This window comes from Piliocolobus tephrosceles, unplaced genomic scaffold (assembly GCF_002776525.5).
Source record: "Piliocolobus tephrosceles isolate RC106 unplaced genomic scaffold, ASM277652v3 unscaffolded_20172, whole genome shotgun sequence".
Taxonomy (NCBI): domain Eukaryota; kingdom Metazoa; phylum Chordata; class Mammalia; order Primates; family Cercopithecidae; genus Piliocolobus; species Piliocolobus tephrosceles.
Window position 1 is genome coordinate 560 of NW_022302280.1, and position 13,849 is coordinate 14,408.

At 43.5% G+C, this 13,849-nt stretch overlaps 1 protein-coding gene across 1 annotated transcript; it reads left to right on the forward strand.

Annotated features, from left to right (window-relative positions):
• Positions 1-610: 610 nt before the first annotated feature.
• On the forward strand, positions 611-13,555 carry LOC111534537 (non-POU domain-containing octamer-binding protein-like). Its single transcript, XM_023201116.2, has 5 exons — positions 611-1,198; positions 1,873-1,929; positions 9,343-9,505; positions 10,524-10,717; positions 13,219-13,555. Exons 3-5 carry the CDS (start codon positions 9,352-9,354, stop codon positions 13,522-13,524), a joined length of 654 nt encoding a protein of 217 aa, XP_023056884.1. The 5' UTR covers positions 611-1,198; positions 1,873-1,929; positions 9,343-9,351; the 3' UTR covers positions 13,525-13,555.
• The last annotated feature ends 294 nt before the right edge of the window (positions 13,556-13,849 follow it).

The window sequence follows — 13,849 nt, forward strand, 5'->3', positions numbered from 1 at the left end:
ATACAGCAGACATAGGACCCTTCCATCTTTGCAGACAGTTCTATTGAACAGCCCAAGTCTAGATCATTGCGTTCCCACATAAGGTGGTGCGCATTGGGATACCCTGCAACCCTGAGTGTGAATTAATTCATGGGAATTAACAACAAATACTTAACAATTCATCCTTGTAGTCCTTGGTTAACCACTGGGGCAGGGCGAGTTAGGCATTACTGAAACAATGAAGGTTAGTTACTGATAGGCCTCCTACGGAATATACAGTCTGATCTAGAGGCCTACAATATATCCATGGCAATGATGACACCTGTTGAATCTCTCTGTAAATCATAGGAACAATAGCGATGTTTGGACTGCTAGGTTTTCTGGTTACCATGGAAATGAGGGTGCTGGTTACAATTCTGTGTAATCACGCAGAGACTAAGGTGTAATGCACCCCCTCCTCCCCCACCCCGTTTGTAACCATGACCAAAGAGTTGACTATTTCATTTGCGTTTCCCGAGTAGCCCCAGCAACAGGAGAAGCACCTAGAAATCTGATTAAGTATGTGGTGTCAGGATGCAAGCCCTAAAAAGGGAGTGTGAAAAAAGAAACATGGCGGGGCACTTTTTCAGTAGGAAAAGGCCAAATCTATTACATTGAATACAATGACATTGTTACTCTTGCTTCTTGCACAGGCGCAGTGCAAGACTGCTCCGAGCACGCCTACGCGCGCATTTTCTCCCCTTCCTCTCCCTCTTTCCACTTTCCTCTCCCATTTTCTCTTCTCCTTTCCCCCTCCCACCACTTAGTCTTTGAGTCTTTCAGTTAGTTCGTTTATGTCTCTCCTTCCGACCCCCAGCCCCAGCTCCTCTCCTTTTCCTTTTCCCCCTCCCCCTTTCCTTTTCCGTCTCACGCGCCAGGCCGCTTGCACATGCCCATTAGGTACAGAGCCTCGCTCTTTGTCCCCATCTGTCGTTCACACGAACGCAAGCCTTTGGCATTCGGCAGCCAATAGAATCTAAGAAATGGCGGAAAAATGATTCCGCCTCGGGAGATAAACCTTGATTGGCAGTTCAGCTAACCAATCGAGAACGCCACTTTGTACCCCTTGGGAGGCACCGAGCTCCGTCGTCTCGTTTCCGGCGGTCGCGCGCTCTTTTCTCGGGACGGGAGAGGCCGTGTAGCGTCGCCGTTACTCCGAGGAGAGACCAGTCGGTAGAGGGTGAGTTTTGGGACGTCTTGGTTCTTGTTTGGGAGGGTAGTGGGATTTCTTGGAACGATCAGCGAAAGAAGAGGCTAGGGCGAAGCTAGGTTTGGAGGGAGGATGGCGGTTCCGAGGCCCCTTGAGGCCTTGTCTCCGCCGCCACACTACCTTCTCAGCCCACCCGCGGGGGCCCACCTCTCTTAACTCGCTTCGCATCGGGCTTTCCCCGTTTTCGTTCCCGCCGCGTTTCTTTCTGCAACTCATCTCCGAATCTTACCCGTGTCAGTGTAAGTTGCAGGCCTCTGAGCCGCCCTGGGCCCTAGGGTGTGGGGTCTATTATGAGAGATCGCTGAAGTCGTGGTTGGTTGGAGGAGGAGGCGCTTTGTCAGGCGCTCCTCCTCTCGGCCCCGCGAGGCCATTAATTCAGAATGGGCAAATGGGGCCCCTCGAGCGATATTTCTTTGTCAAAACTCTTAGTTGGAAAGTTCCTCTGCATATCCAGAGCCCACCGCTTTCGTAGTCTGATTTCTGTATGCCCTTTTTCTAGTCTTACCGCCTGGCTCCTTGACGCATTTATATAGCATCACTTTTTAAAATGAAACTTAAATTTATGGATTTCGCATCGAGTATTTTATTTTCCAGATTGAGAAACTCTTATCATAACCTGACACGTTTCTTTGTGTTTTTAACAGAGAAGTCGAGATTAGAGAGAACTGGGAGGCACTTTGCTGTCTTTAATCGAAGTTGAGGTAGGTGTAAGGGATGGGGTTGCCAGACAAAACACGGGGCACCCAGTTGAATTAGAATTTCACATCCACAACCAATTATTTTTAAGTATACGTTGCATAGTTTCAATTAAATTTGAAATTCAAATTTAATTGTGGGTTGTGTGTTTTATTTGCTAAATCTGGCAACTCTAGTGGGGGGGGGGGGCCTGGCTGTATTTATACTGTGTCTTTGTCCACCTTCCTTGTTATTAAATGAAAAATCCTAAGAAAGTCTTAGCAAAGGACCTTAGTTCATTTTGCAGCTTTCAGGCTGGCCATCCAGGCGGCCATCTCAGTCTCGTAAATTTATACCAGATTTAGATTTCAGATATGTGTGATACAGTGTTTGGTCCTGTACCTGAACATTTGTTCAATTGTAACATGCCCAGTAGTTAGTCTTTCTCAACCAGCAATACGTATTTTCTCTCAAAATTCTTCATCAGGATTATTAGTCTCAGGAACACATAAGTAGATAGAAATCGTTGCTGCTGATGTTTGCGCTGTGTTCACTTCAGAGGCCCAGTATTTAGGCGACAGTGAATGTATTACTCTGAAGAGGGCTCTGCACATATTTCCAAATTATATTGGTGGTCATGAGAAGTAGGTGATAGGAAGAAATACTTCTCGAGCTACTTGCTACTTGGTAGGCACTGTTCTAGGTGCTTTACACAGTATGACAGTCTTCACTAGTGCATTCCATCTTGGGCCTCTCCGGGGCCAGGGGAAGAGAGATGTTTAACACCTGGAACCCAAATAGGAAAAGATTTGATTCTGATGCCCACCTTACCCCATCCCCAGCTGTTTCCAGGGTGGACTTTAGATTTTGTATGTTTTAACTTCCTGCTTTTGTATCTTATTTTTTAAAACACTATTTCCTTTTTTTTTTTTTTTTTTTTAAACGTATCTCATTTGCCATGAAACTGCTACACCTGCTTGTGGCATTTAACATCCTTACAACTTTTTGAGAAAACGATGTTGCACTATGTGGCAGGGGTCACAGGGCAGATTCTATTTTTAAGAATTTTATCCTATGGAAATAATTAAATGGAAATAAAACTGAAAGCCAGAAGACATTCACTGCAGCATTGTAATAGGAAAAGCCAAAAACAACAACCTAAATGTCTTATAGTAGGGTGTATGTAGTTCAGTAAATTAAATTAGTACATCCTGGGGAACTTTATATAGTCATTAAAAATTACAATTATGTTGACGTTAGCAGAAATTTGGAAACTCTGAATATACAAGGGTGCATTATCAGTTACCGAAATGATAACGTATGTCTAAATAAGCAAGAATGGAAAATTGTGGGAGGGATATTTAATCATGGATATGTCCAAAGATTTAGCTATGAGCATTGATTATGATGGTGAAAAATAAGAAGCAACCCAGGTGTCCAACACAATAGGGACTTGGTTGACAACTGAATGCTGTGTCCGTTAACGTAAAAGATTTAATGACGTGAAAACTGTTTATGATACATCATAAAGTGGAAGAAACAGGTTACAGAATAGTTTTTATCATACCTCATTCAAATACCTAAATTAATGATTAGAAGGACATACCAACATGTTAACAGTGACTATTTTTAGTGGCAGGTCTGTGGATTTTTATATTTGTATTTTTATTTATTTTGGTTTTTCTAAATTTTCTATATTAATACATTTTGTAATAAGTATCTGATTGTAATTTCTGTTTTAAAATTTTTAAATAGAATTTTAAATTGTAATTTTTGATATCTTATAACATTAATAAGAAACATAAAATTGATTAAATGATATAAATGTGAAAATTTAAATCTTTAAATGTGAAATGTCAAGTATTGTGAGGTTTATTACCATCTGCCTCCTTCTACTCCCTATCCACTTTACCTTCCTCCTCCGTTTTATTTTCCCGTAGCACTTACCTATTCTTAAGTACTATATAATTTACTTATATATATTGTCTCTCACTAGAAGTAAGCTCTGTAGGCAAGAATCTGCTTTGTTCACTGATCCACTCTAACCATCTGGAATAGTGCCTAGCAAATGGTAGGCATTCACTGAATATTTTTTGAATGAAATCGTGAATTGAAAAATTATCAATAACCTACAAGCAATGCAGTTTTCATTTTTGCCTACCTTCTGTTCCTGGTCTATATTCACATCTTTAAAATAAAAAAAAACCCTTTCCCCGTTAGAGTATCAGACATACTCGTGTTTATGTGGTCTTCATGATTTTTAATGCTGTGAATATTCTATTGTATAGATGTACCATAATTTCATGAAAACCTTTCCCCTAATTTTGGAAATTTAAGTCATTTTTATTATTTTGTTACCATAAAGGCCATTACAATGAACATTTTCACGAGTGTAGTTTTCAATTTTAAAATTATTAGGATAAATTTCCAGGAGTAGAATTTCCGAATTAAAGACTATGAATGAACATCTTGATAGCTCTTGTTAACTGTTGTCTTACTAAACTTTTGGATACAGAATTTGGTAATTGCATTGATGTTTTCAGTTTTGGTGGGATGTGACATAAAATGGATTAGGAATGTTTTTATACACATGAAAGTATTCCCATACATACTCATCGTCAAAATCAGTAGTTATCAAGCCTGTGTCACCTTTCTTTCATCTGAGAAATATAGTTTTCTGTGTTTATTATGTTTTGAGACAGACTCTGTTGCCCAGGCTGGAGTGCAGTGGCACCATCTTGGCCTACTGCAATCTCCGCCCCTCAGGTTCAAGTGATGCTCCTGCCTCAGCCTCCTGAGTAGCTGGGATTACAGATGCCCACCACCATGCCCAGCTAATTTTTGTGTTTTTGGTAGAGACGGGGTTTCACCATGTTGGTCAGGCTGGTCTTGAATTCCTGACCTCAAGCAGTCCACCCTCGGCCTCCCAAAGTGTTGGGATTACTGGTGTGAGCCACCACGCCCAGCCAATTTTATTTTTTGTTTTTTGTGTTTTGTTTTGTTTTATTTTGTTTTGTTTTTGAGATAGTCTCAATCTGTCGCCCAGGCTGGAGTGCAGTGGTGTGATCTCGGCTCACTGCAGTCTTTCTCTCCCGGGTTCAAGTGGTCCTCCCACTTCAGCCTCCCAAGTAGCTGGGATTACAGGTGCACACCGCCATGCCTGGCTAATTTATTTATTTATTTTATTTTTATTTTTGAGATGGAGTCTAGGTCTGTCGCCCAGGCAGGAGTGCAGTGGGGCGATCTCAGCTCACTGCAACCTCCGCCTCCCGGGTTCAAGTGATTCTCCTGCGTCAGCCTCTCCAGTAGCTGGGATTACAGGCGCCCACCACCACTCCCAGCTAATTTTTGTATTTTTAGTAGAGACGGGATTTCATTGTGTTGGCCAGGCTGGTCTCAAACTTCCTGACCTCATGATCCGCTCACCTCGGCCTCCCAAAGTGCTGGGATTACAAGCATGAGCCACTGTGCCCGGCCTAATTTTTGTATTTTTAGGAGAAATGGGGTTTCACTATGTTAGCAAGGCTGGTCTTGAACTCCTGACCTCAAAATGATCCACCCACTTCCGCCTCCCAAAGTGCTGCGATTACAGGCGTGAGCCGCTGTATCCTACCTAATTTTCTTTATTTTTATTTATTTGTTTATTTTTTGAGGTGGAGTCTTGCTCTGCTGCCCAAGCTGGAGTGCAGTGGCGCGATCTCAGCTCACTGCAACCTTCACCTCCTGGGTTCAAGCAATTATCTTGCCTCAGCCTCCTGAGTAGCTGGGACTACAGGCGCCCGCCGCCACGCCTGGCTAATTTTTGTATTTTTAGTAGAGATGAGGTTTCACCATGTTGGCCAGGCTAGTCTCGAGCTCTTGATCTTTGTGATCCGCCTGCCTCAGCCTCCCAAAGTGCTGGGATTATAGGTGTGAGCCACCGCAGCCAGCCAATTTTCTCCTATTTCAAAGGAAGCATATAGTATTAATACGATGCTCATAAAAGTCCTTTTCTGCATCTTTTCTTCAGCTAAATTATTACTAGAGCGTCTTGTGTTTGAGGGAATGGATTTAGGTTTGATGTCCTTTTAATTCCTGGAGAACCGTCCTTGAATAAGGAAGACTGTCCTCAGTTTGTTAACCTGATCAATTTGAAAATTTTCATTTTAAAGCTCCACTTTTGAATTCAGTCTGGATTATACCAATAATCTTGTTTTTTTCTTTCTTTATTTTTATTTATTTATTTATTTTTATTTATTTATTTTGAGACGGAGTTTCGCTCCTGTTGCCCAGGCTGGAGTGCAGTGGCCATGATCTCGGTCCACTGCAACCTCTGCCTCCCAGGCTCAAGCGATTCTCCTGCCTCATCCTGCCGGATAGCTGGGATTATAGGCATGTGCCACCACGCCTGGCTAATTTTTGTATTTGTAGTAGAGACGGGGTTTCTCCATGTTGGTCAGGCTGGTCTTGAATTCCTGACCTCGGGTGATCCGCCTACCTTGGCCTCCCAAAGTGCTAGGATTACAGGCGTGAGCCACCGCGCCCGGCCTGTTTATTTTTGAGACCAAGTCTCACTCTGCTGCGCAGGCTGGAGTGCAATGGCAGCATCTCTGCTCACTGCAATCTCGGCCTCCGGGGTTCAAGCAATTCTCCTGCCTCGGCCTCCCAAGTAGCTGGGACTACAGGTGCACACTACCACACCTGGCTAATTTTTTGTGTTTTTGGTAGAGACAGGGTTTCACCATGTTGGCCAGGCTGGTCTCAAACTCCTGACCTCAGGTGATCTGGTCTGCCTCAACCCCCCAAAGTACAGGGATTACAGGCATGAACCGCCGTGCCCAGCCTATTCATTTTTTTGAGATAGGGTCTCATTTTGTTACCTAGGCTGGAGTGCAGTGTTACGATTTGCCTCACTGCAACCTCCTCTTCCTGGGCTCAAGTGATTGTCCAGCCTCAGCCTCCCAAATAGCTGGGACTACAGGCATGAGCCACTGCACCTGGCCTCCCCTCCCCCCTACCTTTTTGTTTTGTTTTGTTTTGTTTTAAATAGAGACCGAGTCTTGCTATGTTGCCCATGCTGGTCTCCTGGGTTCAAGCCATCTTCCCACATCAGCCTCCCAAAGTGCTGGGATTACAGGCCTGAGCCACCATGCTGGCCTTGTTTGTTTTTTTTTTTTTTTTTATTTCAACATTTGGGAGCACAGAACACTTGTTTTCTTTTTAATCTTATGTTGATTTTTAAATGATAGAATTTATTATTTTTATTATTTTTATTTTTTTATTTTTCTTGAGATAGGATCTCGTTCTCCCTGCCCAGGCTGGAATACAATGGCATGATCACAGCTCACTGCAGCCTCAGCCTCTCAAGTAGCTGGGACTACATGAGTGTGCTATCATACCTAATTTTTTTATACATATTTTTTGTAGAGATGGGGTCACTATGTTGCCCAGGCTGGTCTCTAACTACTGGGCCCAAGCAGTCCTCCCATCTAGACCTCCCAAATTGCTGGGTGAGCCACTGTGCCCATCCTGTTTATCTTTTCTCCTTTTATTTATTTATTTATGTTTGTTTGTTTTTGTTTTTGTTTTTGTTTGAAACAGGTTCGCTCTTGTGCCCAGGCTGGAGTGCAGTGGCACAATCTCGGCTCAGTGCAACCTCCATCTCCCAGGTTCAAGTGATTCTCCTGCCTCAGCCTCCTGAGTAACTGGGATTACGGGCATGTGCCACCATGCCCCACTAATTTTTGTATTTTTAGTAGAGGTAGGGTTTCACCCTGTTGGTGAGGCTGTTCTTGCACTCCTGACCTCAGCTGATCCACTGGCCTCGGCCCTCGAAGTGCTGGGATTACAGGCGTGAGCTGTCTCGCCTGGCCTGTCTTTATGTTTGCTTTTATTGCTTTAGTAGTCATTTGTCTTTCCGTTGTGATTAATAAATGTTTAGAGTGTGTACCGTATGCCAGTAGTGAGCCAGCATTTTCACATGTTTATTCTTATAGCCTCTTTGAGAGCGGTATTATCATCCCCTTTAGAACAGCTGAAGAAACAGGTACAGAATAATTTACTAGTAAGTAGTACACAATTGAGAAACACAATTCAAACCTAAGGATGCGTAACCTCACAGCCCATACTTGTACCACTGTTACTTACACAGTATGTACTGTGGGCTAGGATTGGTAGGTGCCAGAGAAGATAAGACTTTACTAGTCTTTGTCCTTGTGATAACCAGAATCTATTTCAATCATTTTGTTTTTATAGTGTGCCTGAATGTGTGATGGGGCCAGTTTTTAAGAGTAGATTCTTTTGGAAAAGTAGTTTTCTATTAAGGTATAGTATTGAACTGGGAAGTTCCTTAAGCCATTCTAGTACAAACTGTCCTCATCCAGTACTCATTTAGTTTTTATGTGCAGTATAACTGCTAATGCCTGGTTGTTTTTAGATTTTTGTTTTTATTTTTTATTTTTTTCAGATAGGGTCTTGCTCGGTTGCCCAGGCTGGAGTGCAGTGGTACAGTCGTGGCTTGTTACAGCCTCTAACTCCTGGGCTCAAGTGATCCTCCAGCTCCAGCCTCCTGAGTAGCTGGGACTACGGTGCCACTATGCCTGGGTAGTGTTTTTTTGTTTTGTTTTGTTTTTTGGAGACAGAGTCTCACTCTGTACCAGGCTGGAGTACAGTGGTGCGATCTCAGCTCACTGCAACCTCTGCCTCCCAGGTTCAAGCGATTCTCCTGTCTCACTCAGCCTCCCAAGTAGCTGGGATTACAGGCACCTGCTATCATGCCTGGCTCGTTGTTGTATTTTTAGTATAGATGTGGTTTCACCATGTTGGCCAGGCTTGTCTCAAATCCCTGACCTGGTGATCCACCCACCTCGGCCTCCCAAAGTGCTAGGATTACAGGCTTGAGCCACGCACCCAGCCTGCCTGGGTCATTTTTAAATGTTTTTGTAGAGATGAGGTCTCGTGGTATTGTCTAGGCTGGTCTTGAATCCCTGGGCTCCAGTGATCCTCCCACCTCAGCCTCCCAAGTACCTGGAACCACAGGCGTGTGCCACCACACCCAGCTAATTTTTGTATTTTTTTGGTAGAGATGAGCCATGTTGCCCAGGCTGATCTCAAACTCCTGGACTCAAGTAGTCCTCCCACCTCCGCCTCCCAAAGTGTTGGGATTATAGGCATGAGCCACTGCACCCGGCCTTTTTCTTTATTTTTTCCTTTTTTGATTTTTACTATATTTTGTAACCTCCAGAACGCAAGATTTTTTTTTTTTAAACATAGTTTCCATATACAACACTGATAGATTTTTGAATTGTTGTTTTTTGTCATAGTTGTTCAAAGTAACCAGTTGTTTGCCTCTGGCAAAAGCCAGAGCACCAAAGGTGATGAATTACGTATAAGTCATCAGGAAGGTGGCTGATTGTGTTATTAGTACTGAATTAATTTATTAGTCTACTTTTTCTTTGTAGGGTGCAAAAATGCAGAGTAATAAAACTTTTAACTTGGAGAAGCAAAACCATACTCCAAGAAAGCATCATCAACACCACCACCAGCAGCAGCACCACCAGCAGCAACAGCAGCAGCCGCCACCACCACCAATACCTGCAAATGGGCAACAGGCCAGCAGCCAAAGTGTGTATATGCTAGGTGATGGAGTAGAAATAGATTCCCTCCGGGAATGGCTTCTTGGTTTTTAGATTAGTTTCTCGGGCTTATAAGGGAATAGATAGACCTTTATGGCACACCTTTGTTCTTTTTTCTCTTTACCTCTTAATACTTCTTATGATGGAAAAGGCTGATTTTCCAAAACCAAGGAGCAAACATGTATGACAGCAGTTGAGTACAGGTTGCTCTGCTGTGTTGACACATTCTACTGCTAAACAGATGTCTGCATGTTTTACCTCAGCGTGGTTCTTAGGGGTAGTCATCAGATGACTGGTAGTTAAAAAGAATATAGAAAAGTCTTTAAGGCTTAAATGGAGGACTCTGGTACTGAGTACTGTACTTATAGCCTTGAGCCTGTACCAGCTCATTGTGAAAAGTCTTTAAGTATATGTTCCCGTTTGAGTACCAATTGTGTGCCTCTAAGACTAGAACCATCCCAACTTTATTTCCAGAGATTACTATAAAGAATTGCTCTTTCATAACTCATCATTCCGTTGCCCCCAGCCTGAAAGAATGGGAACTGTTAAGGTTATGAAAATTGGTGAGAGATTAGGAAAATGGAACCGTTACTTTGTTTTGTTTTTGTTTTTGTTTTTATTTTTATTTTATTTTTGTTTGTTTATTCTCATCTGAAGATACGTTTTGAATGTTAAAAATCTGATCCCTTGTAACATAGGGCTCCTTCCTTGAATTACTTAATTTTTCTCTTTGGCCAGTAGCGCCTATATTTTTCTCTCTCTTGCTTAGTCCAGCTTGACTTCTGGCCTGTCATAGAGCTGTTCAGATGTCCTTGCAGATCTCTGCATACTGCTTTCACATTCTAAGGCACAATATACTCATAAATGGTTAGGTTGCCTTGGGAAATGGTGTTTGCATTCTCTACAACAATTAATGTTTCGTAATCTAGCAATGGTTATAGGTCTTTGAGGATACAACTGTAATTCTGTTTCCCCAATCTTTTAAGTGACTGTGTGTCTTCTCTCAGATGAAGGCTTGACTATTGACCTGAAGAATTTTAGAAAACCAGGAGAGAAGACCTTCACCCAACGAAGCCGTCTTTTTGTGGGAAATCTTCCTCCCGACATCACCGAGGAAGAAATGAGGAAACTGTTTGAGAAATATGGAAAGGCGGGCGAAGTCTTCATTCATAAGGATAAAGGATTTGGCTTTATCCGCTTGGTGAGCAACTGTTGGCTTTTGAGGCATGTGCTCTAAAGGTGGGGAAGCTGAAGAATAATAGATATGCAAAAATAGGCAGTGGAAATGATTCTCAGATGATTTGTTCATTAAAAGCTTGTTGATGAAACAACCACCAAAATGGCACATTTTAATTTTTCCTCATTGGTTTTGTTTCAAGGATAACAGGTTTTTTTGCCTAGGATACTGGAGTTAAAGTATGCCCTTTTGAGACGGAGTATCACTCTTGTCGTCCAGGCTGGCGTGCAGTAGTGGGATCTCAGCTCACTGCAACCTCCACCTCCTGGGTTCAAGTGATTCTCCTGCCTCAGCCTCCTGAGTAGCTGGGATTACAGGCATCTGCCACCACGCCCGGCTAATTTTTGTATTTTTGGTAGAGACAGAGTTTCACCATTTTGGCCAGGCTGGTCTTGAGCTCCTGACCTCAGGTGATCCACCCAGACGTGAGCCACCACACCTGGCTGGAACTTTTTTTGTTTTAATTGGGAAATTTCAAACATACAGAAGTAGACAGAATAACAGCCTGCACATATGCATTGTATAGCTTCAGTAATTATCAAGTTGTGGTTAATTTTGTTTTATCTATACCCTTCCCCTATTTGGTCCCCCCGTGATGAAGAGATGGGTGTCTCACCCTGTTGCCTTGGCTGGACTTGAATTCCTGAGCTTAAGCAATTCTCTGTCCTCAGCCTCCTGAGTAGCTGGGACAGTAGACACGCACCACGGTGTCTGGTTTATTTGTATCTTTAAAATTTTTAAGTTGAATTAGCCAGACATGGTGTGTGTCTGTAGTCCTAACTACTCAACTAGGCTAAGATGAGAGGGTTGATTGAACCTAGGAGTTCGAGATTACAGTGAGCTATACTCATAGCACTGCACTTCAGCCTGGGTGATAGAGTGAGACCCAGTCTCTTAAAAAAAATTAGTGATGGTAAAACAAACATAACATAAAATTTACCATCTTAACCATTTGTAAGTGTAGACATTATTTTAAAATCTGTTTCGATTTAGGGAAAGTATATGAGAGGAAAACATTTCTAGACATTATCTACCTCCATAAGTGGAAGAGAATAATGTGACAGCAGGATCACTGAGTGGGGTGGTCAGAACTGGTTTTCATTCCAATCTGCCACTAACTATACTATATAGGCAAGTCGTTTTTCTCTGTGTATCAGATTTCTCTTTAGTAATATGAAGGGGATCCTATCAAGGTTCGTGGTTCCAAAGAGGCTTCTTGGAGGATATACGTGATTCTGGTACATCCCTAGCAAAAATTAGACTGAGCACAGTGGCTCATGCCTGTAATCCCAGCACTTTGGAAGGCCAAGGTGGGCGGATCACTTGAGGTCAGGAGTTTGAGACCAGCCTGGCCAACATGGTGAAACCCTGTCTCTACTAAAACTACAACAATTAACTGGACATGGTGGTAAGCGCCTGTAATTCCACCTGCTCAGGAGGCTGAGGCAGAATCGCCTGAACCTGGGAGGCAGAGGTTGCAGTGAGCTGAGATCGCTCCACTGCATTCCAGTCTGGGCGAAACAGCAAGACTCCATCTCGAAAAAAAACTAAAATATTCTGGGTGATTTTAGGATAGTCTTTGTGTTTTTGTTTTTGTTTTTGTTTTTTTTGAGACGGAGTCTCGCTCTGTCGCCCAGGCTGGAGTGTAGTGGCCGGATCCTGGCTCACTGCAAGCTCCGTCTCCCGGGTTCACGCCATTCTCCTGCCTCAGCCTCCTGAGCAGCTGGGACTACAGGCGTGCGCCACCTCGCCCGGCTAGTTTTTTGTATTTTTTAGTAGAGACGGGGTTTCACCATGTTAGCCAGGATGGTCTCGGTCTCCTGACCTTGTGATCCGCCCGTCTCGGCCTCCCAAAGTGCTGGGCGTGTTTTTGTTTTTTTGAGGCGGAGTTTCACTCTGTAGCCCAGGCTGGAGTGCGGTGGCGTGATCTTGGCTCACTGTAATCTCCACCTCCCGGGGTCAGGCGATTTTCCTGCCTCAGCCTCTGGAGTAGCTGGAACTACCGGTGCTTTCTACTGCACCCAGCTAATTATTTGTATTTTACTAGAGACGAGGTTTCACTGTATTAGCCAGGATGGTCTCAATCTCCTGACCTTGTTATCCACCTGCCTCGGCCTCCCAAAATGCTGGGATTACAGGCGTGAGCCACCATACCCAGCCAATGGTCTTTGTTTTCTGGATGATCTGTTGTCACTTGGGAGAATAATACCTATGAAATTGATGACCACCTAAGTGTTATTAACTTCTAGGATTACATGTGATTTATTGCAAGGCCATCAGAAGCAAACTAGGGTGGCCAAAGAGCTGAAGCACACAGTTAAGTTCTTTCACTTCTGTTTCTTTGTATGGTTGTTTGTTTTTCAGGGGAGATACTTTGTTATTGAACTATACTGTTTTAGACTGTTGATGGCTGCTAAGGTATTCTTTGTCAAACTGAGTTATTCTAATTTTCCTCTGCTTCCTAGGAAACACGAACCCTAGCGGAGATTGCCAAAGTGGAGCTGGACAATATGCCACTCCGTGGAAAGCAGCTGCGTGTGCGCTTTGCCTGCCATAGTGCATCCCTTACAGTTCGAAACCTTCCTCAGTATGTGTCAAACGAACTGCTGGAGGAAGCCTTTTCTGTGTTTGGCCAGGTAGAGAGGGCTGTAGTCATTGTGGATGATCGAGGAAGGCCCTCAGGAAAAGGCATTGTTGAGTTCTCAGGGAAGCCAGCTGCTCGGAAAGCTCTGGACAGATGCAGTGAAGGCTCCTTCCTGCTAACCACGTAAGTGGGGGTCATTTTCAGACATAGACCTTAGATTGCTAATTCCTTCCATGGTCTGGAAAGTTAACCTCTAGTAACCACATTTCTATGTCTAAAGACTTTTGGTCAGCCGGGCATGGTGGCTGACACCTATAATCCCAGCACTTTGGGAGGCCGAGGCAGCGGATCACCCGAGATCAGGAGTTCAAGACCAGCCTGGCCAACATGGTGAAACCCTGAAACCCTGTCTCTATTAAAAATACAAAAAAATTAGCCGGGCATGGTGACATGTGCCTGTAGTCCCAGCTACTTGGGAGGCTGAGGCAGGAGAATCGCTTGAACCCAGGAGG

Coding starts and splice junctions, on each gene's coding strand:
- LOC111534537 (XM_023201116.2), top strand. CDS start 9,352: ATGCAGAGTAATAAAACTTTTAACTTGGAGAAGCAAAACCATACTCCA. Junction 9,506..10,523: donor GCAACAGGCCAGCAGCCAAA/GTGTGTATATGC, acceptor GTCTTCTCTCAG/ATGAAGGCTTGACTATTGAC. Junction 10,718..13,218: donor GATTTGGCTTTATCCGCTTG/GTGAGCAACTGT, acceptor TCTGCTTCCTAG/GAAACACGAACCCTAGCGGA.